General features: G+C 40.4%; 1 protein-coding gene across 8 annotated transcripts in view; it reads right to left on the bottom strand.

Moving 5' to 3' along the window:
• The window catches only part of nav2a (neuron navigator 2a), a 174,675-nt gene that overhangs the window by 56,621 nt on the left and 93,928 nt on the right, over positions 1 to 24,126 (bottom strand). For 6 of the 8 annotated variants that reach the window (XM_077564147.1, XM_077564148.1, XM_077564149.1 and 3 more), the window contains 8 exons: positions 22,561 to 22,678; positions 18,704 to 18,756; positions 13,861 to 13,933; positions 13,490 to 13,742; positions 12,762 to 12,818; positions 10,490 to 10,611; positions 1,267 to 2,458; positions 29 to 141 (listed from right to left, as the gene is read on the bottom strand). In XM_077564147.1, the coding sequence (XP_077420273.1) occupies positions 29 to 141; positions 1,267 to 2,458; positions 10,490 to 10,611; positions 12,762 to 12,818; positions 13,490 to 13,742; positions 13,861 to 13,933; positions 18,704 to 18,756; positions 22,561 to 22,678 (1,981 nt within the window). Of the gene's footprint in view, positions 1 to 28; positions 142 to 1,266; positions 2,459 to 8,014; positions 8,121 to 10,489; positions 10,612 to 12,761; positions 12,819 to 13,489; positions 13,743 to 13,860; positions 13,934 to 18,703; positions 18,757 to 22,560; positions 22,679 to 24,126 lie in introns of those variants that run through there. The other 2 variants (XM_077564144.1, XM_077564150.1) reach the window with 2 other exon arrangements.

The raw sequence follows: 24,126 nt of genomic DNA, 5'->3' as shown, positions 1-24,126 counted from the left end.
AACTGCTGGTGCGAAAGTGGTCAGCAACCTGAAAGGTCCTCGATGGAGGGCTGGTTGTTCTTGCTGAAGGTAACATCCCCCCCACCTCTTCCTACTGAGCTGGACTCGCCGCTCACAACTGCCTCGCTGTCAGTTTGGGATCTACGGGGGGGGGGGGACGACATATGGAATCAAATGCACAAAATCCATGATTGGGAATTACTGCACATTTGGGGACCCGGTATTTCACAAAAGAGGGATAAACCCGATTAAGAATTAAATCTGCTGTGTTTCCCGTCTTGTGACCGGGGTCTAATATGAGGGGCTTAGCATCAGACCTTTGACTTTCACCAGCAGCACTGGATAGTTATTCCAATTGTGATTGACCAGAATTGTTCAATAAATAATAATAATAATAAATGTTGTTTAACATGATCGGTGTTTTTACATAAATTAATGCCATTAATTGCCAATTATAACATATAGCAGCTGCTGGATCAAATAAAAATTTTTTTTTTTTTTTTGCCTGATGCTAATTCCAAAATTTGGCTAAATTAAATTTGGATAAGCAAGTAATTGTTTAATTAATAAAAATAAAAACACACACACACACACACACACAAAAACAAAACAAATAAAATGTCATATTATTTTGGTCCCTTAACATCAATAAAGATATGAAGTACAAACAGCATTTGTCTGTTTTACAATAATTTTTCCTTTATTTATTTCGCTTTACAACAGAGAAAAAAAATCTGGAAAACTGACAGATTTCCCACATTTTTGTGTGTGTGTGTACTGATGAATTCACCTAAAACCTATTAAAAATCCCATACTGTTCACCTAAACCGAATACTTCAGAATCCAGCTCGAGTCGTGCGGTTGTCAGGAGACCCGAGGAAGGATCAAAGTAAAGAAAAAAAAAGAAAAGAAAAAGAGTTATTGTTTATTAATGAGGGTTTTAGTCTAGTCTAGTTTTAGTCTGGTGAAAAATGCGTGTTGACGAAATTATTTTTGTTTATTTTTCACTGTCGAAATTAACACTAATAGGTAAGTAAGTCAATTTGTGACTACATTTAGACAAGATCATCATCATTTCAGTATTCATATTTTGTGATTATTTTTTTTTTTTAATTTAAAATGGATGCCTTGACTCAATAAAGTTTGGTTACCATTGGATGGGTTATAGCCAGGAGTGCACATAAATCGAAAATTGTGCTCCAGTTCACGTCCGTCACCGCGCACTTCCTAAGCACGAATATCGCGCTGAGGAGCGTCTGAGCTCACCTGTACATGAAAGGCGCCACGGTGGCCATGTTGGGGTGGCTGTGATGCTGTTGAGTCAGAGGTAGCTGCACGCTGACCGTGTTGCTGGCCGTGCTCTGCGTATTGCTTCCTCCGGGCACCGGGACCGAGCCGGTCTTGCCGTCTGTAGCGTGCAGGCCGGAGGTAGCGTTTTTGCTGTCCTTTTCCGAATGACCTCGATGCACGGCCGGACCGCCGCCGCCGCCGAGCCGGCTCCGTGGTCTCTCCCCGGCTTCTTTCGCCCCCGCTGAAGAGGATTTCCCCCCGATTGCTGCCATTTTGCTTCCTGGCTTTGGTATTCCGCTGTGTGCAGAGGCGGCGCTCTCCTTTTTGGCAACTTTGCCCCCTTTAGGAATGAAGCTGGCAATTTTTGAGGTCTTTTTGTTTGCGTTGTCCATGTCTCCAGAAACAGGTGCTATTTCCTCCTTGGGCTCCTCCCCCCCGAGTTCTGTCCTGTCCTGCGTGGAGAGACGTTTCCCAACCTCCTTCCCTTTCTCCTTCTCCTTCCCCCGCTCCTTGTCTTTTTCCGGGCCTTTGGCGGAGCTCTTTTTGGCAGTCAGAGCCCGGCCGAAAGTGCGCTGGGCAATTCCTCGCAAGGCCATTTTGGGACTGCTGGCAGTAGTGGCGACATTAGTGCCTGCTGAGGGAGCAGCGACATTAGCGGTTCCATTCATTCCCGGGCGCAGGTTGCCGTCATCCGCCTCAAGGGGGTCGGTGTTTGAGCCAGTCTCGGTTCTCTCCACCTGCCCGGCTACAAGCGGCATGCCGGGCGCAACGTTGTCACTCTGAGCACTTCCTCCATTGGACGAGGAGGATTTAGAGCCTCCCTTGCTGTTAAAGAGCTTAAGCTTCTCCAGCATTGACTTTTGCGTGACAACTTTAGGAGGAGCTTCGGATCCCAGAGTAGCCTTGCAGGAGGTCTCCTTCTCCTGCTTTGTCGATTGCACGGCGGGCGGGGGGCCGCTGGTGGAGGAGGCCTGCTTGGAGCTCATGGACTTGCTCCTCCAGGGCTTGCTGTTGCTGTTGGGGTGGGGAATGGCGGTGGAGGAAGGAGTGGGCGGAATCAGGGCGGGGGTGGCGGGGATGCTGGCGGAGGAGCTGACGCTCACTGAAGGCGATGTCACATTCTCATTTGTTGTCAGCGAAGGCTGTGAGGCCATTCCCTCTGAGGAATCTGCAAAAACAAACAATAAACACTCATTAATACATAAAAAAAGAATAATCTCAGTACTCAACTCTTGAGTAGTCCGATATCAAGTACTTATACGACTAGTACTTTTGAGACATAAAAAAAAAAAAAAGACAGATCATTTTAAAGAAAGACCTTTCATAGCTCAATAAAGCATTTTTTTCCTTAAAATTAGGGATAGATCCATTATCGGCGCCGATATCCAGCATTTCGTCAAATATCGGCATCGGCCATTTTGAAGAATCATACAACCGATAATAGACCCAGTAAAAAAGTGTTCAAGGAAAGAAAATTCAGAGAACTAATTAAATGCTTCTGACCCTGGGAACTCTCTGCACGTTCTGTCTTCGTTTGAAATTAAAACTAGATAAGTAAAATTTTAATACTTCAGATATTTTGAAATAATAAAAAAAATACTGTAGCAAACAATAGGGAGCTATTGACTTAAGTTTTTATTTAACTTTTGAAGACCTGCTGCTCCTGGAAGATTCCTGAACTTTTTGTTAGATTTGTAAAACAAAGATTTTTTTTTTAACTCCAATAGTTTACGATCCCTACATTTTGTTCAATAAACATATGCTTAAAATTTTTTTTTAAAAAAGAGCTAGAGTTTGTATGCTTGAAATTTTTTATGTCAATATTTTCCCTTTTAGTGAGAATGAATATCGGCTCAAATATCGGCTCAAATATCGGTTATCGGCGTCCTTGACTACTAATAATCGGTATCGGCTCTATCGCTACTTAAAATGGCATGAAATTAACAGCAATTTTCGATTCTAATTTGTAATTTCTAGTTCCTGATCGTATAACGCCCTCGCAAGTACAGATTCCTTGAAATAAGCAAGGTATCGGCCCGATACGGTAGCTGGTATCAGTACTTGCCCATTGGTACTCATTAATATAGAAAGACAATGCTGTGGAAGATTTATACTAGAAGAACAAGTGCGGATGGGATTCTCAGGAGACAAAACCAGAAGCTGAAGGACAGTTTTATTTCACCCCACTCGAACTGGCCTTATATGGCCTGCAGGTGCCCTGAGCTGGTGCTGCCAAATATGCCATTATTTTCCTTGGAGCAAGTCACCAAAACTGTTAAAACTTCCTTGACACTAACAATGACAGGATCCCAACACAAACTGTTTAAAAAAACAAATGACGAGCAGTCTCAAGTGCTTTCAAGTCTGGCCAAGCACGAGGCTTGCACTTATATGGACTGCTTTTCTTCAGCATCTCTCAGTGCTCTCTTCTGTTTTCGCCCCATCGTTTCAAAAAATCTTAAGAAGATTGAAGACTTTAGGAAGAATGGAAAACTTTGACATTACCATTGTTTATAGTGTAAACAAGGTCCAGTCAACGTTTGTTGCAAATGTATCATCTAAGAAAGAAAGTTTGGACAGATCTGAATGGAGCGGGGAGGGCAACTCTGCTGCATCTCAACTTACCAGTCAGAAAATAGCTGCCATGTCTTTGGCGGGGAGAAATAAAGCGTCACAAGTCGACTTGTGTGCGCGCGCAAAGCTGAGCGAGTAGTGGCAGCGACATTTGAATATTCAAACATCAACAAACATCATAACAGCAAGCTGTATGTTTTGTTTTGTGCAAATACACACGCGGGGCACTAACCGCTTGACCTACTTCTTTACCTGCAATTCCTATTTTCAGCCCTTTTTATTTGTATGCTACTTTTATTCATCCTAATTGGAAATAGGCACCCACTTGGTAGCTTTCCTCCCATCCTCTGTTACGCATTCAGTGAGAGCAGCGTAAAACAATGCGGCCATTAGGAAGTGTTTAGGGCCCAATTAGCCATGCTAGCAGTTAGCGATAGCGAAAGTGGGTCAGGTTGCTAATCGGTGGCATCTCACTGGAAGCAGCTGAATGAGAAGAGCGCAAGCTGTGATTACAGAGCAGGCGGAGGGGAATAAAAGACACTGGGAAGGCCAGGTTCGGGTGAGTGGAACTTTGATGTGGGTCAAACGGCTCGGTCCTCGCTCTCCATGAATGGGCTGATCTCGGAGAGAGGAACTGTGGACATTGGGACAAAATGGCTGTTGTCATGACCCGAGCCGATGTCAAGAGCTGCTCCAGTTAAGCAGCCAAGTATAGAAAACACACACTTTGGCTTTTAACTTATTCACTTGTAGCCATTTTCACTGAAGCAACCCCCTTCGCTCCCGGCTGTTTTGCTGGATTTGGACTGATTTCGCAAGGCCCACAGAATATTGTGTTCTATTGCTATAAAAACAAACATGATTTCTGATAGATTTCTATCTGTTTCCGTTTTGAATCAATTAGCATTAGAATGTAGCTACATTTTCATCATTATTCACAAATCTTGTTGCAACATGGCCCTGGTTGATCTCTTATACTCTGCTGCCACCCGCTGGCCGTTTTTGTAATTGCTACAATTGATTCACCCATTCCCTGCTGTTCAGAGGCTGCATCAAAGCCTTCTGTATGCTCTAGCATAAAAACAAAAAAAACATCTTCGTCAACGTCTTCGGGACACTTAAAACATTTAAAATAGAACGTATTTATACGTTTTTTGAGAACAAGTGATCTCTTTTACTCTTAATTTATTAAATGGATACTTGACTCATTTCGCCATTTTCAGCAGTAAGAATATAATATTTTGTCTATAATTAATGTGATATACCTTTAAAAACTCAATTAGCCACTTGCTGTCGAGTCGACTGAAGATGACATCACGCGTGCTGGGGGGGGGGCGGATCATCCTGAAGGTTCTTTAGTTGCATTTTATATGTAGGAAAAGTGCGAGATAAGTCAAATTTGATTGATTGATTGATGGTAAATTTGTTTTGGCCTATCCGGGATGTTTCTGGGTGGAGAGTCAACGTTTTCCCTCCAGTCAAGCCGCAGAGGAAAGCTACTGTCAGTAGCATATCGTCGCTGCTATGTGAAAAACACGTAAGTCCATTTTTGTCTTTTTTTTTTTATGTATTTTATTTTACATTTTTGGGATGAAACTGAATGCAGACACCCCCCCCAAAATATAAAAAAAAAACTGATTGGTGGACTGGTTTCACACTTAGTTGGCTAATGTATTCGTTTTGAATGTTGTGCTTACAAACCGAAACATAAATCTGTCGAATCATACCTTTAACATTTGTTGATTTAATAAAATAGTTGGTTGATGCATTTCTTTTTTCCGCGGCATTTTAGCAAACCAGCGAAAATAAGTGTGAGGAAGTAGAAAAAAAAAAAGAATGGCTGTAACATGCCCTTAGAATGGGTCAGTGACCTTATGACCTTTTGCAGCTTTGGGGCAAATACTTGAAATAAACATCTCACTGGCCTAAAACATGCTGGAACAATTACAACTCAACAGCTTAAATACAAACAGTCATTAGAAATTCAAATAAAGAGTTGAAAATAAGAGCGGCGGTTTAGTTTGGGGGAAACCAGGAAACGCGTCTCAGAGTCCAGCAGTCCATCGGGCCGGGCCGATCCTAACCATGACGTCCCGATAACATCACGTCATTTCAGGGAAACAGCCAAAGCGGATTTTTCAAAGCACTTTTCTCCGACCTCTTGTCTCACGCTCTGTGTGTTAAAACCGTGTAATTTAATTTGTGCACGCATGTGAATGAATGCTAACCGTTGAGGATTCATCCTGCTGTGGACAGCAACTTCAAACACTTGAAAGTGTATAATCTCCAAACCGTTACAAGGTTGGTGGCCAGACCAAGTGCAGGCCTGGGAAGTGCGTAACCGCCGTTGCACACAAGCAATAAATGCATTAGAGTTAGCATCGGCTGGCGGTGTTTAGACATCAGAGGCGGCCCCGGATCCTCTCATGGTCGCGTTGGTCACGAGAGACTTCAGGCTGCGACCTCAGTTCGTGACCAATGATGCGGGTTTAAAAGGACAAACAAGGTGGGTAGAAGGTTTTTCTGGTGTGGCAGGCAGAGAAGCGTGAGAACTGTTTTCAGCTGCGTTATTTTAACTTCTTTGAAAGAGGCAAAAGTATAGAGACACCTCTACATAAAATGGCCGCATCTTCATTTTCATGCCGGAGCAAGTCTAGCTTAGCATTTGTTGCCACGCCCCTGGCGTATCTGGCAATTTGCTGACAAGAAGAAGACGGGATTTTAGACTCACAAAAAGTATGTCTAAGTGGTGGCGCAGGTAGTGTAACGCGATTTGGGTGGATTTGATCGACCCGCAGACGGACAGTGTGGCAGAACTCAAATTTGTTCAACTAATTATTACACTGGAGAACTTTTTGAAAAAAAAAAAAATCTGTTAAATTACACCAAACACACACAAGCACGACTTTATGAACCCTGCTTGAGTCATAGTCTCACTGCAACACAAAATACTCCAAGGTAAAGTAGCATATTGGTAAGATAAAGATGAACTCATTCACTGCCATTGACGGCTATAAACGTCAAAAATTCATTTGAACAATTTCTATTAGTTTAACAGTTTTTTCCACTTTTGCTCACAAAAGTATGAAAACCTAGAATTTTTTTATTGTACATTCAGAACAGATATACAATTTGTGATTCATTGTTAGTTAACTAGTGAAGTCATGCAATTAATTACAATTAAAAATTGTAATCGCCTGACGCCCTTAATTTAAAAAAATATATATTAAAAATGAGGGGCGTCAGACGATTAAAATTTGTAATCAGAATGAATTTTTTTCTAGGTTTTCATAAAAAATGTAATGATTTTTTTTTTTTTTAAATAGAAATAGTCCACATGAATTTTTGACGTCTATAGTCGTCAATGGCAGTGAATGAGTTAAATTCAACAAAGTCATCCATCACCACCCCAAACGACGAATTCCATTTGCAAGCACGACTGCATTTCGACACATACAACACAAGGCTCGAGGTTGCAGGTGCTTGCTTACTCATCACGATTTTCAGATTCTCGCTCGCCCTCCCCCTCTCTCGCTGCTCAGTTATTGTGGCCCCAAAAGTGAGAGGGACAGGCAGCCTTTGTGCGAAGGCGGAACAACTTTGAAGCGTTTCTCCACATGAACAAACTCAAACAGTGACGTTAGAGCCCATCAAGAAGGCTATACAAATTAAGACACACGCATGCACAAATGCACGGGCGCACATCAGTGTGCACATCCACAAACACAACACAAACTGCTCTTTGTCAGCCAGACCGTCACTTTGTGTGGAGAAAACTCCGGCCGGCCACTTTCGCTTGTGTATAGCCCCACAAGGTAAGTGAGTCTATTCTGGTGTCAGAGCCGATGTCACGGAGCCGAAACCGACACCCATTACAAGCTGCAGGTGTCTCCTTTACACTTCCCAACATGCATATGTGGAGAATAGACAGCTATATTATTGAGTTTTTTTTAAAAACAAATATTTTGTTCCAACCCCTTTTACAATTCAAAAATAAAAAATAAAAAATCGCATCTCTCCACACAAGTCACAAACATTTCAACAAACCAGTCAAACTGACTCAACCTGCTGCCAACTCTCAAACTTAAAGAACATCCGTCTACCTAACTTTTTAGTAAGAATTTGAACTTGCAAGTGCAAGTGAACCAACCTCATGAGTGCTGCAAGATGTCCAAGAAGAGCAGAGAGAGAGAGAGAGAGAGAGAGAGAGAGAGAGAGAGAGAGAGAGAGAGAGAGAGAGAGAGAGAGAGAGAGAGAGAGAGAGAGAGAGGATGGGCAGCAGAGTGCCAAACCACGGCCAGACATCCTCAGGCTGAGAGGGCTGACGTGCTGTGCTATGCGAAGGGGGAGGGGCTTGGCATCATGTCAAAGAGGAGGAGCAAAGGGAGGGGGCGAGCCCGAGCAGTGTTTAGCATCCTATGAGCTGCGAGTCAAACCTGCGGCTTTCACATAAACGCAGACATAAGTTAAAATCGTCCACAGGCTTTCTAGTTTATAATGTTTTATTAAAAACCTTTCAATAACATGTTCCAGCCTCACAGAAATGATATTACCCTCATATTAACTCATTCACTGCCATTGACGGCTATAAACGTCAAAAAAATCATTTTAACTATTTCTATTAGTTTAACATATTTTTCCACTTTTGTTAACAAGAGTATGAAAATGTACAATTAGAACATATATGAAATTTGTGATTAATTGTGAGTTAACTAGTGAAGTCATGCGATTAATTACAATTTTAAAAAATGATTGCCTGACGAGATGATTATTAAAAATTAGGGACGTCAGGCAATTAAATTTTTTACTCGGAATTAATCGCATGACTTCAATAGTTAACTCACAATTAATCACAAATTGTATATCTGTTCTAAATGTACAATATCTAGTTTTTTATACTCTTGTTAACAAAAGTTTAAAAAAAAGTTAAACTAATAGAAATAGTTAAAATGATTTTTTGACGTCTATAATCGTCAATGGCAGTGAATGAGTTAATAACATTCATTGTTATTACACTGTAAAAAAACAAAAAGAAAGAAAAAAAGTTGGGTGAACTCAAAATTTCAAATTTTGTTGTAGTGAAAATTGGCTTAAGAGTTGACAGAATTGAACAACTTAGAGATACAAGTAGAAATAACTCAGCAAAATACTTAAAAGCAAACAACTTGCTTTGTGCTAACAAACATCGTTGTCATAAATGTCAATCATTTATATTTTACAAAAGTGTGTAACTGCCAATGTGGAGTAAACATTTTTGTGACTGGCAAATATAAATACAATACATTTAGACGTACATTACTTGCAAATACGTTTAAAAGTATTGGCAAGTACGTTCGAACGTACTCGTAGGCTAAATGCTAAAAACTGAGCATTTTGGGCATTATGGGCAAAAAAAAAAAAGTCAAATTGCACAGCATTCATAATAATAAATCATAAAAAATAAAAAAATTTAAAAAATTTAAATTAAAAAAAAAAAAAATTAAAAGATTAAAAAATAAAATGTGTGCATGCTTAAGCCAATACCTCAGCGTTTGGTATTTTAATACGTTCGAAAGTACTTGTAAATACTTTGAATGTATTCAAATATGTTTGCAAAGACGTTTAAATGTACAGTATTTGCCAGTCAGAAATGTTTACACCACATTGGAAGTTCGACGCTTCTGTACAATTTTTAAGTTCACCCAATTCAAATGACTGTTTTAGCCCCAAAATTATTCATTTCCTACAGTGTAACAACTCTGTATGCTGTCCCCATCATTTGTTCATAACCAGAATGCCTTCATTCACTAACATTTTTCAATCAGTCAATCTACTACACAATATTACGCATGGACACTAGACACACCATATTAACTCAAGTACAGCAGAATATACATAAAGTATATACACTTTGTTGGTCCTGTGTATAGTGAGAACCCCCCCCCCGTCTAATGCAGGGTAATGAGTTTATACAGTTAACACTAACAGAGTCTAAATAAAGCCTTGGCCTAGTGAGTGGCAATGCAACCTATTTAAAGATTAGTCCGGCTGAATATCCTCTCACTCTTTATGCAGCAACATCAATGTGCTGACTATCAAATAAGTAAAATTAGAAAAAAGACGTTTATACTCAAGCAAAAATATATATATACATATGTTTATATACATATGTATATATTTATGAATTTTAACTGTTTTTACTGTTAAAATTACTGTTACTGTATTATAGCTTGCTTTTTTTTCTAGAGTTTAGTATTGTTCATTTGGTAATTTTACATGACATGTCATCATCATTGCTCTCTCTTTTTTTTATATATATATATATATATATATATTTTATAAATTTTTATTTTGAATGTGTATGTGCGTGCGTGTGAGTGTGTATTCATTAGTTCACCTAAAACCTATTAAAAAATCCCATACCGTTCACCTAAACCGAACACTTCAGAACCCAGCCAGAGCCGTGAGGCCGTCAGGAGACCCGAGGAAGGACCAAAGAAAGGAAAGGAAAGCTCCTCCACCAACCCTTGCAAAGCTTGCACCTTTAATTAACTCGATATCTCAGTGTGATGATGCAACCAGAGCTACTTCAAGCAAAAAAGTAGACATGTCACTGCTTGTGGGATGCACAGCACTTGACGCCTACCTTTGTTGGCTTTGGTCTTGTCGTTGAAGGCCTGGCTGCGTCTGTTCCCAGCAGCGCTGACCGAGCCCCGTGGAGCGATGTCCCCGCCTGCAGTGGACACCCTCGCCGAGGGGCCGGGAAGTCTGACGAGGACGGGATGAGGGAAAACGGAATTCATGGGAAAAATGAGTCAACAAGGTGGAAAATCATGTTATTTGTTACGGTGGTGTTGCAAAAAAAAAAAAAACAATTCAATATAAAGGAAAATCAGCAGTAATAATTTTGTAATATTTTATATTTTATGTAATATGTGGAAAGAGGTCATATTTGCTAAATATTTGCATAGTGCGACGATGAATAAAAAAATTCAGGGAGCAGGAAACAATCCAAAAAAAGCAGTGTAAGCATGTGCCTATTCATTCGGAACTAAACAAGGATTTTAAGTGATGTACTTTTATTAGCGCAGAATGGAAACATTTAAAGTTTATGACACATTCAAATCAAAAGGTAGGTGGCACTCTTGTCTTGCCAATTTATCCAAGCCAGAGCACAGAAGGACATAATGAAATGCTAATTCATTATGGCAACATCATTCCGAGACCGTCAGGATGATGCTGATAAGCGTTTTTATACATATAAATAAAACTCTCATTTCCGACTTGCCTTTCACTTTTCACGGGCAAAGATTCTACTTGCGAGGTAATTTAGAAGGAGCAATCTAACACTTGCTGGGTGACGATGAAAAAAACCCCCCGCAATGCATTAAGAATATAAAATAATGATTGTTAATTCTGATTACATGTCTAGCCATATTTTTGGAGAGCAAAAAATAATGATGACAAAAATACCCAATGTTCAACAGTGCATCAAAAACATTCTCAACAGATACAAATGTGTTGATAAAAACGTCACTACATTTTATCCTGAAAAACCTGCAGCAGTGAATTTATTTAGTACGCTTTGAACTCATTTACTGCCATTGACGGCAATAGACTTAAAAATTAATTTGAACCATTTTTAACATTTTTTTCCACTTTTGTTAACAAGAGAATGAAAACCTAAAGAAAAAATTGTATTGTACATTTAGAACAGATATAAAATGTGTGATTAATCGTGAGTTAACTAGGTCATGCGATTAATTACAATTATAAATTTTAATCGCACCTAATTTTTAATAATCTTTTTTTAATCTTTTCCTTTAAAAAAATATTTTCTTTTTTGTCATCTTTTTTTTAAAGAAAGAAAGAAAGAAAAAGATTATTAAAAATTAGGGGCGTCAGGGCATTACATTTTTAATTGTAATGAATCGCATGACTTCACTAGTTAATTTTTATTAGAGATTATCTAAGAAAAGATTAAAAAAAGAAAAGATTATTAAAAATTAGGGGTGTCAGGCGAGTAAAATGTTTAATTGTAATTAATTGCATGACTTCGCCAGTTAACTCACGATTAATCACAAATTTTATATCTGTTCTAAATGTATAACACATTTTTTTCTAGGTTTTCATACTCATGTTAACAAAAGTGGAAAACATTTTAAACTAATAGAAATATTTCAAATGAATTTATGGCAGTGAATGAGTTAAGATGCCTCTACAAATAATAAAACACTGACAGCAAAGTAATCAGATGCTATTATCTTAGTCTTGCAGTTCCACATATGCACCAGAAGGGGGAGTTATTGCATGACATGGGGAGGGGAGCCGTTTGTTCAGGGTGCAGGTGCAATGCAAACTGAATGAGGGCTGGGCAGCATGCAAAACCAAAACAAAACAATGCCATCATTCGGCCGAACATGCAGATTCGTTGGCAAATGTGAAAACCAGAATCTGCTTTTGAATGACACACCCCATGGATGCACATTCCAAACACAACACAGTCTCTCTGTTAATTATTAATGCTGCAATATATGGGAGGGGGATGCTTGTGAGCCCCCCCCCCCCCCCCCACAAAAGCACACACGCAGACGCACAATTATTCAAGGGTTATCTAAAGGTCTTCCACAGCCCATTTAGCAGGCTCGCCAAATGAGGCATGCTGCGAGACAGACAGACGAATCCCAAAATGTCGCCCCAAGGTTTCACTTCTACCATCTTAGCACCACTAGCGCTCATGCATTTTCAATGGCGCTCGTGGTAAAGACTGCCCTTCACCAGAGACGAGGAAATAAGAAATTATTTGTCCTTAATTAGGGTCAATGACCATGCAACTTTTTCCCAGGGAAATGGGCTGAATAGGAAGTGAGGGCGAGGAAAGAGGTGGAAGTGAGAAAAAGAATGCAGTGGAGGCTAACCTAGAGGTCTTTTTCTGACCAAGGGAAAACTTGAGTAGTTTACTCTGAGAGCCAATCCTAGAGGAGAAGAAAAGAGATATGTGAAAGAGGAAGAGAGGTCAAGTCCACATTTAGAAATGACAAGAATTGTGAGCAGGAAGAGAGATATGACGAAGTGATGGATTTGATGAAGGCCGATTACACTGCCATTCACACACTTTCAATACTAGTACTAATGCAGTGGTTCTTAACCTGGGTTTGATTGAACCTCAGGGGTTCGGCGGAGGTTAAGACACACTCAAGTGGTCTATTTATTACTGTAATCCCTTCATGCTAATTATCTCGAGCAAAGATGGTCGAATATATGCAATACGAATTAATCATGGTGTTCCACAGGGCTCAATTCTGGGGCCTCTGCTGTTTTTATTGCATCTTCTGTCGCTGGGTTCCATCTTTAGAAATCGCCTACGGCTGTTTTAAAGTAGTCTAGAAATATAGAGACAACGAGCTATCTAGCAAAACTAAAGTAACACTTTCTTAAGTTGCATACAGATGGGGAATAAAAGAAAAACAACGCTTTCTGAATTTGAGGTGAAGACAGACAGATTGGAGGAAAGGCTACAAGGGTTCGGTGAACGCGCGTGCGACACTGGTGGGGTTCAGTACCGCTAACAAGGTTAAGAACCACTGCAGTAATGCTATTTTGGACTTTATGTGAAGAGACTTCTGACTTGACCCTCGAGCCTCACCTGGACTGCATCTCGGCCTGTGCTGCTTTCTGGGCTGTGGGGGCACTAGCACTCGTCCCATGCGTAGACTGGCTGAGCTGAGCCGGGGCGCTGCTCTGCTGGCTGAGGGGAGGGTGCGAGCTCCGAGGCTGGGCTGTGGGGGCGAGGGCGGCCTGGGGGTTGTGCCTCTGGGACTGCTGCTGTTGCTGCTGCTTGAAGCGGGACAGGCTGAAGAAGAGGCCGAGGATGGCTTTTAGATTGCCATTGCGGATCTCTGAGGGTCAGAAGGCAGACATTGCAAGATTTCATTTCGTTTTCATTATTCATGCCTTATTAGGAGCGATTTGAAGTTTCTTTATAGATGACATGGCATAATCCAATGTTCATCTTACCTTCTGCAGACAATCCCTGAGTGTTGACTCCTTTGGCTGCCAGGAAACTGAGGCAGACGTCAATGTTCTCAATCTGTGTAAGGACACACACAGCTGTAAAAAAAAATGCATTTTTTCAATGTGCACATTTTCACATAGTTCCTTTTGCAGATGTTTATTAAGACCTGTAAAAGGAACTAGTCTCGCATCCCACTCAATGGACGGGCATAGAAGAACACTTAGCAATGTCGTACCCAGAAACACAAAATGTGACTTTCAAACATAAACTTTTCCATAAACAACAATCAAACCACTCTAGCAAATCCCACAAAAAAATTTATTAAAAAACGAAACCGATTTTTTTAAAATAAAATAATTTTTTGGGCGGGGGAGTCAACCTCCATTTTTCGTGGAATATGCTTATTGGTGTTTTTTTTCCCCCAATACAATTTATAATCAACATTTTATTTTCCTTATTCACAATCCGGGGCTAAGCCGTTCCCACTAACACCCCCCGGGGTCCGCTGCACTGTACAGTGACGAAGCAAGCAGTAAAACGACTGGAAGACGCACATTGCTGGCCTTTGTAATCACACACTGAACCATAAAATAAATGTGACAGCAAGTCATCCTGGTGTGGTCAAAGTTTACTAACTGTACTTTTCACCAGGCAAACATCACGTGCACTCAAAGAAAGACACACAATCAACACCACCCCCAGTTACTTTCTGAGTGGATGTTTATTTTTTGTTATACGAGAAATGAAGGTGAACTGGACGTTTTATATCATCATAATTTTACAGATTACATATGTTATAGACTTGTGTCAAATGATGGTGAACTAATCTGTATTTGTAAAGAATTATAGATTACAACAATGGTGACAGATTTACTGTAGTAAGTGAGACTACCCCATTACTGTAATCCACCATACATACTGTATTTGATTAAATTAGCTTAAAAGGCTACTTCACTGTTATTATTATTACTATGTGAGGCAAGTATTATAATCCCTCCACTTCCTACATAAAACATTGCAACTACTGCTTGATACACTTATAACAACTTTTTATAATAAGAGTATTTAAAGTTCCACGATTCACCGTGTGGTTAGCATGTCTGCCTTCCAGTTCTGAGGTTTGGGGTTCAAATGGGTCTTCCTATGTGAAGAATGTTTTTTCTGTGCTAGTGTTAGTTGTCTGCGGGTACTCAAAAAAAATAAAAAATAATGTGCAGGCAATGACAATGTTAATCAAAATGGCCTGTGAATGTGAGGGTGAGTGTTAGCTCGTCTGCGCTCATCTGATGAGCTAGCCCAAATTTCAGATGAGGTAAGTTTCAGCTCATCCACGACCCTGAAGAGGTCAAGTGGTACAGAAAATGGATGGTTCGGAATATCAATATTGGTGACATATAGTGGAAATCAGGACAGCTTTTTTTTTGTAGTGTATAGACTTGGACCTATGCTTGGGAGTGGAAATGCTGGTGGGCTAGCTTGGGGCTCCCGACCGAGTTGAAAGAGTAACGTAACCCATGTCGTCAGTCTGTGACCTCTGACTCCAGAGCAGCTGTTTGAGGGGGCTGACATATGCTGCCTGTGGAAGTGACCCAGGTTGAAGCAAGAGGAATGCAGAGTATCAACCAACTGACTAAATACCGACTAAAATTGCAACAAAAAATAAAAAAAATGCTTATTTATAATGCCAAACGCTATGGATAATAATAGTACAGACGCTCCCCTACTTACGAACATTCGAGTTACGAACAACGGTACATACGAACATTTCTGCGCGTACAGTATGTCGAAAAATGTTCGGAAAGAGATGCTCTAAGTTAGATTTTGTATTGCGCGTAGTGCTTCTTTCCGCCGCTAATACCGACGATTGGCGCTGTGAGAGCTCATTGGAGGCTCAGCAACGTGTCGAGGAGGAGGAGGAAGAAACGCCGGTCCCCATAAAGGAGGAAATAACTTTTGAAGCCGATTCCAGCGACGACGAAGAATCTCTCATGATATAAAATCCTCCTCTTCCTCCTCCTCCATCATCTCCTTAAGCATCGAGTACATCTTCCAAAAGTAAGTTAAACTTCATTTTATTTATCTTATTACGTACATGTACATACTGTGTGTGTCTCTCGCTCTCTCTCTCTAACATACGTAGTACAGTACAGTACTGTATGTATTCGCTCCATTTTATTAAAAGTTTTTTTCAGTACAAACCAATACAGGTTACTTGTACAAGCTTTAAACATACTTATATAAACCTTCAATATACTTATATAGGCTTTAAACATAAATTATAATACAAAATATAGCACTGAAGCAACTTACGAACAAATTCACCTTACGAACGATCGTCCGGAACGTAACTCGTTCGTAAGGTGGGGAGCGTCTGTAATAGTAATAATAATGAACCCCAACATTAATCCGGCAACTCCCATCCAGGTTCATCACTTTACAACCACGGAAGACACCTGGTTGTTTTCCTTGTAGCCAAAAATATTGCAGGTGGAGAATGAAAATGCACAGAAGCTAAAGTCTGGTTAGTTGAACTCCGACGCATTCACCCTGACGCAAAGCGAAACACATTTATCTTCATTTAACATACCTTGAAGGGCGCTTGTGTCTGTCTCTGCGTTCCATCAAGTCAGGCAAATCAACCATCCATCAATTACAGTACGCTCATTCCACTTGTGTAGTTCTGTCCCAATACAACACTTTTTTTTTTTTTTACATTTTCAGTTCCCAACATTTTTGCTTTCATAGATTTTCAGTTAATGTCATTTTAATATCAACACTGTTTTCAGGCTGAAGAATTCCAGGCCTGCTGTGGGTGGGCAAAGGAACTAACCTGTTGATGGGGCAGTTGTAAAATTAGCCACTTCAGCTTGGCTAGCCAGCCTGACAATAATTTTAGAGACCAGAGTGAAAGCCGTTTATTCAATTGACTGAACATAATGCCGTGTTTATTCATTTCGAAACAGAGATTAAGCTAAGTGTTGCTAATTGGCAGCCCCCTTTCAAGCTTTTGAGAGCTCAAGCCCCCCGGAGCAATGACATCAAAGTACAGCAATCGGGGGGCTTCTGCACGGCGCCGATTACAGCTGCCAACCAAACCCTTAAGTTGACTCGTTTGTGTGCATGTGTTGTGTTTGTCTGCTCGTTTTTTTCCTAGAGGATTATAACTAAACATTTGCATATAGTCTGCATTTACAACTTGCTTCGCATTGTCACAAAACCCAAATCAAAAGATGACATACGGGCTGTTTACTGTTACAACCCTCACATAAAACATCCATTCATGAACACATTCCCAGACTGACATAAATACACATTCGGAACTAAAAGTATATTTAAATATTTTGGAAAATGCTTGCTAGATAGCAGTTAGTTGCTGCTACATGGAGATTTAAAAGCAGACAAGCAGTTCCTCAATGACCCTGGGGGGGGGGTTCTATTGACGCCATATTTAACTCAAAAGAGTCTAGTCGCATTCATATCAAGATCCTGATCGAGATCCATGAGCCTGTGCGCCGCTGCTTTACAAATTTTGGAAAATGATAATAATAATAATAATAAGCTCAAGCTCTTAAATGACATTTCAACAGCAAAATAGCAGGTTTGATCATCATGAGAGGGAATTAATAACAACAACAATAATAATAATAATAATAATAATAATTAGAGACGTCTTGTTCACTTTTTCTGCACCCAAGTCCGTCATTTCTTATTAAATACCTGCCGTTAGTCAGTCTTAATCTGACACCTCAGCAACGCATTACGAAGGGAAAACAACCGCATTCAAACGGTCTTAATTATCTTAATTTATTTATTTTTCCCCCGAATGAAGCTATCCCAACATGCCAACTTTTTATATGGCCCTAAGTCTGCAGTGATTCAAATAAAGTAAACAAATAAAATATTTTATTCTATATTCTTGACTTTAGAAATTGAGAACATTTTAAAATCCGATCATTTTCAGACGACATTGACCAGCTGAAAATCACGTGGTCAGCTCCGATTTCCGATCGCATGATCAGACCGGGACAACAGAAATAAAAATAATAATAAATATAGATAAAATAAATAAATAATGATGATAATAATAACAATAATAACAACAATAATAATAATAATAATAATAATAACATTTCAAGTTTAGCAAGTTGATCATGTGATAATAAAAGGCTTCAAGGAGGTGATTGTAATGATGTTGATGTTAATTGCAATGACACAAAGGGCTGGAATTTGACCGTGACATACATAAATAGAACAACAAGAGAACGTGAGCTAAAAGGCACGGCTATAGGATAACTATAGCTCGGGTCGCGTATGCGTATGTGAGCATTTCAATGACAAAGAGGGCATAGGGATCAGCTGTGCTTGCTTTTGCCCCCTTTTCAGTTGTTAACTATAGAGGTGTGTGCGTGTGTGTGTGTGTGTGTGCTTGTCCCTCTCTGGTGCTTTGAGAGGCTTCAGTAGTCTGGCTGGTGGCCAAATATAGCCCCCTCAGTTTGCACACTGGCCCAATTTATGACCCATCACATGCAGCCGACGGCAGGCAGGTCCGCCTCGGGACTCCCGTACCATTTCCCCCGCCGGGGAACACAAAACTGCAAAAGTGCTGGAATCTGACTAGGAGCATCTTAAATGTCATAAAACTGTAGCCACCAGCATTCTTGCGAGAAGACAGGAGGAATGTCCTCTCCAAAAAGAACAAAACTAAAGTCAACGACACCCTTTTGCCTTCCTTCCTTCAAGATCACAAAGGATAAGATCAATCCCAACTACTGTGCACTTCCACACAAACGCAACCAGGTGCATTTCACCGCGCTCTGCCAAAACAAACGGAAAAAGATCACTTACCATCTGAGAGCGGCTCTTGGGGCAGCCATTGATGTCATCAATCTTCTCATTGGCTGAGGACAGACAGACAGAAAGAGAAGACAGAGACAGAAAAGTAGGAGAGAATGAAAGACGTGTTCAAGTGCTCGTAATCCTCACTTTCATCCCCACTAAAGATGTCCACGTGTCCCCCTTGGACACTCTCGGGCTGAATGAGGAGAGCAGAGGTGCTCCAGCTGATGACTCGGACCCCTCCTCGCCTCCCTGCCTGCCTGCCTGCCTGCCTGCTGGGACTTGAAACTCTATCTGGTTGCGAGCTAATGTGAAGGGGGCTGCCGAGGAGCCGGCAGAGACGGAACGGGAGTGCTGCGCTGCTGCTTTCCCGGCGGGGGCGTGTGATGTCAGGGATTCCTCCTTTCCATTAAAGTCGCAGCCCACAGCAGCTGAGACGGGGGCCATCAGCTCAGCGTTGACAGCTGTGCCAACAGAGCTGCGTGCGTGCGTGCGTGCGCGAGGGAGGCCACCTCCGAAATGTATACATGCCACCTACGCTGTGGAAATATGCTTCTTACAGTCTGGCATGTGAATACTGTACAGCAACTTTACACTGGCTGAAAATATCCAACCTATATAATCAGACTTATGCCGATTCAAAAACATCAAATATCTCAACATAAGTTTACCGATGCAAAATTTTTGCTTTATTTAGTGTATTTTAGCATCCTAAAGATGATTCCAGCATTAATTTCATTGTGCTTATGCTCATTTTGAAGATTTTGACAGTTTCACCTGAAGTGTACAATCAGGGGCTGAAAACGCATTTAAAGCAATAAAAAGTTCATTTTGGCTCTCACACCTAAACTAAACGTTGTAGACTCAATTTTTTTAAATAAAAAAGTTAAAAAAAATAAAACAGTAAAAAAAAAAATAATAATAATAATAATAAAAAATAAAAAATAAAAAAATAAAATAAAAAATAATAAGTTCACTGATGCGATACAAAGATAACTACTCATTGGGCATCATAGTTGAAGGTCCTAGAATCTGAGGCGGTAAAACAGAATTGGATTTGAGAGATTAAGTCAAAGGGATTCTTTGACAACAAACGAATGCGAATTAACTGATAAGCAAAAATTAATGTCAGGAGGCAATATTTGGGCTAAAGCATTCAAGCCTTCTGAGCAGATAATAAAAAAAAATTCTGCGTAAAATGCCCTTTTTAGCCGTTTTCCAACTGCACGTGGCCGCAATACCAGCTATCGTATATACTTGGAATCATTGGGATTACTAAAACAAGAATAACAATAGAAACTGCCAGATCAAAATGATTTGTCATGCAAACAGAGCCCCCGAAGCGAGCCACAAAAAAATGCATGACGCAAAAAGCGTACCCGATTCTCCGCTCTGCTTAAATCTTAAAAGAAGAATCACATGCGAGTTCTAGCCAAAGAATGACACTCTTTCTTTTCTGAGAGAAATTGAGCTCAATCAATCATTTTAAAGATCCAATCAGTGTCATAGCTATAAAATGCTGAGCCACGGTCAGCTGGTGCCAGCCGGGCCGGCCGGCTTCAGACGGGATGCTGGCGGCAGACAAGACGGCTGTCAGGAGCGATGGATGAACTGTCAGGACTGATGATGACATCATGGATGGGGTGAAGGTCATGAGAAGAATGCAACAACTCAGCAGCATGTAAACACATCTTGTTCAGTAAAACAGTTGGAGTAATAATGCATTGGCTGCACATCATCTCCAAATTGGTGCCCTTTCGTCACCAAAAGGAAGGATTTTAACCTTTAAACAGTATCATTTCAAGGCTCCAAATATTTTTTTCCCTTTGCTAATCAATGAATTTGTCATTTTAAAGCAAAGGTTTTATTAAACAAGAAAAGTACAATATATTCAATGAACAATTGCTCTTTTTTTATGTAATCAAATATTTTTTATTTCTTTAAGTCATATTGTGTACAGCAGCAAACTGTATTTCTTGTATAGAAACATTTTGAGAGGGGAAATTCAAACAAATAAAATATTCCGTTTAAACGAATATTTCTGAAAGGCTTGCATTGTCTTTTAGTGACGCTAAATTGATTAAAAAAAATAAAGATCCACTGTAATGCGCAATAAATGTTCTCAAAATTACAGGTCAAAATCAGAACTTGTGACTCAAACAAATGACATTACTTTATCACTATTATAAATATTTGAGCATTTAAGCATATAGGCCACTCCTCTTGGCTGACGTACACCGTAACCAGTGTCTTAAGTGGGCCGGAACGCGCCGGAACGCACCGGTACGGAGCTCCGGCAATTTTAAAAATATCCCTTGAGCGTTCAGGTACTTCTCAACGTGCAAAGAACGTACCGTCAGCGTTCCAGTACGCTTGACAAAGCATATTTTGATCCCAAAAAGCTGTTCTGCCGAGCGCCATCACATCACCAAGCGCACGATCACTCCAGTTGTCATAGAGATCTGTGCTTTCCAAGAAAATTGTGCTCACGTCATTCAAGTCGCCAGGTTAGCGTAGCAATTAGCATGGTTTCTCTTTCTTCATAGCCCCTTCATAAGAACAATACTTGTCAGAAGTAGCTTATATCTTTTTCGCCACCATGAAGGCGATGATTACTAACTCAGGCGCGTGTCCGTAAAGTGTTTAGCCGCACTAGTAGCCAGTCAAAGCTTGTTGCTAGCTAGCTGGTGGGGCGTAAATAGCACCTAGCTTGCTCCGATCTCAGACTACTCCCGTGTAGGTGTGTTTAGCACAGTGAAACTTAGGTTAGCTTTAGCAATTTGCATAGCTTCTCCATCTTTCGTCGCTTTGTAAAAATGATACTTGTCAGATGTAAGAAATCTTTTTTGCCCCCAAGAAGGCGATAATTACTGACTCAGGCGCGAGTCCGTAAAGTGTTCAAGTAGCTAGCCAAAGCTTGTTACTAGCTAGCTGGTGGGGCGTAAATAGCACGTGGCAGGTGGCAGGTAGCAGGTGGCTTTAGCACGTCCAGCCCAGTGAAACTTATGTTAGCTTTAGCAATTAGCATGGCTTCTCCATCTTTCCTCATCGTCACTTTGTAAAAATGATTCTTGTCAGAATTAAGAAATCTTTTTTTTGCCACCAAGAAGGCGATGATTACTGACTCAGGCGCGAGTCCGTAAAGTGTTTAAGTAGTCAGCCAAAGCTTGTTGCTAGCTAGCTGGTGGGGCGTGAATAGCACGTGGCAGGTGGCAGGTGGCTTTAGCACGTCCAGCCCAGTGAAACTTAGGTTAGCTTTAGCAATTAGCATGGCTTCTCCATCTTTCCTCATCGTCACTTTGTAAAAATGATTCTTGTCAGAAGTAAGAAATCTTTTTTTTGCCACCAAGAAGGCGATGATTACTGACTCAGGCGCGAGTCCGTAAAGTGTTTAAGTAGCCAGCCAAAGCTTGTTGCTAGCTAGCTGGTGGGGCGTGAATAGCACGTGGCAGGTGGCAGGTGGCAGGTGGCAGGTGGCTTTAGCACGTCCAGCCCAGTGAAACTTAGGTTAGCTTTAGCAATTAGCATGGCTTCTCCATCTTTCCTCATCGTCACTTTGTCACTTGACTCAGGTCCAAGAAAAGTGTTCAGCCGCACTAATAGCCAGCTAAACCTCATTGCTAGCTAGCTGCCTTGACTTCCATCTACTTCAGTGTTTGTAATGTGACCGCAGTCGGTCCAGTCGGTGGTTCAATGAACAGAAAAACTTAAAAATCTGTGATTCTCAGTTTTGCTATTCAATGTGCTTTGATGAGGCACAAAAATGTAACTCACCACTTCAAGCGTTGCATTTAATCATAGTTTACAAACAACAACAGCCAAATAAATGACATTTCTTTCATCAATTCCAAAGTTGTCTCTCTTACCTACGACCTGTATGATCTCAGCAAGGAGCACTCCGTCTGCAACATCCGTCTGAAGGTCCTTGATCAGACGCTTGTGTCCTGACTTGGCAAGGTAGTGATTGGCCCAGTCGGTGTAGATCTGCAGCCGGACACACAAGCGACACAACGGCTCAAACGCTTAGTAATGAACCAACAAAAACAAACAAAAAGAAGCCATCCTGAGAGGGCCACGACACCGTCACATCCTGCATGTCTTTCAAACTCCATTAACACTTGAAAACTACATTAGGCATAAATGGCGGAAACAGTTTTATGACGCTAATAAAATAACAACACGGCTGAATTGAGGCGAGAGTAGCCTTCTCTCTTTTGTTTGGCGCCCGATCTGGCATATATCTGCGTGGTATTCAAATTGGGGCCATTGTGCTTAGCCAGGGCATTCATCTTGGAGCGCACGGCGGCTGCTTTCAATGGGCCACGCTGACATCATTCTCAGGGGACAAAAAGAGACCCTTCACTGCCTGGAGGGAGGAGGGGAGGGAGCAGAGCAAGCATCTGAATAATCTGAATAGTGCCCTTCATAATTAGTCTACAAACTCACTTTTTACTTTTGCTGTTGTTATTTTTCATCAATGGATGATAGTTGTCTTTTTGTTCCATAATTTGGGGGACATTTGAAAAAAAAAGACACAAAGCTTGCAGAAAAGTACTGAACACCAACGTTAGAACTGATTATTTCAACAAGAATTTAAATGTGCTTGTAGTACATCTTAATTTGTGGATTACTAGTACAGCCTCACTTCACATATCGCCCACAAGTGTATGATAATACTCTCGCCGTCTATCTAATGTACAACAATGCGTGAAATTGACATAATTTTTTAATGTAGAATCACATTCCATTGCTTGCTGAAAACAGGGCCTCTTTTATAAATGAGATGCTCTACTTTGTTGCTCCCATTTTTGCATGAAGTCAGATGATATTTGAGTGACCCGGTATTTCGAAATATTTTTTAAATAAAATATTTAAATATAAACTCAAAATAAAATAAAAAAGTAACACTATAAGGTCAACTCAAAAACTATAATAACCATGTATCGGTGCTGATACCAGCCAGATAATTAACTCATTTGCTCCCAAAAATGTATGAATACATTCTAGTTTAAATATTGCTCCCAAAGACGTATTTAAACGTTTTTTTTAAATTATTCTATATATTTTTTAATGCTAGAGCATACAGAAACCTTTGATGCAGCCTTAGAACTGAAGATAATGCGTGAAGCAATGATAGTTATTAGAAAAACGACCAGCAGGTGAGTATAAGAGATCAACTAGGGCCATGTTGCAAAAAAGGCTCTTTTCCCCAGTGTTTAAAACTGATTTGTGAATAATGATGAAACTTAGCTATATTCTAATGCTAATTGCTGCAAAACAGAAACATACAAAAATATTTGTTTCTGTTAAAGGTAGAGACTCTAATCTTTCTTTTGGTAGATTCCATGTTTTTATAGCAATAGAACACAATATTCTGTGTGCCTTGCGAGCGAAATCAGTCAAAATCCAGTAAAACAGCAGGGAGCGAAGGG

Source organism: Vanacampus margaritifer, chromosome 4 (assembly GCF_051991255.1).
Source record: "Vanacampus margaritifer isolate UIUO_Vmar chromosome 4, RoL_Vmar_1.0, whole genome shotgun sequence".
Taxonomy (NCBI): domain Eukaryota; kingdom Metazoa; phylum Chordata; class Actinopteri; order Syngnathiformes; family Syngnathidae; genus Vanacampus; species Vanacampus margaritifer.
This window is presented reverse-complemented; position numbering and strand designations above follow the sequence as displayed.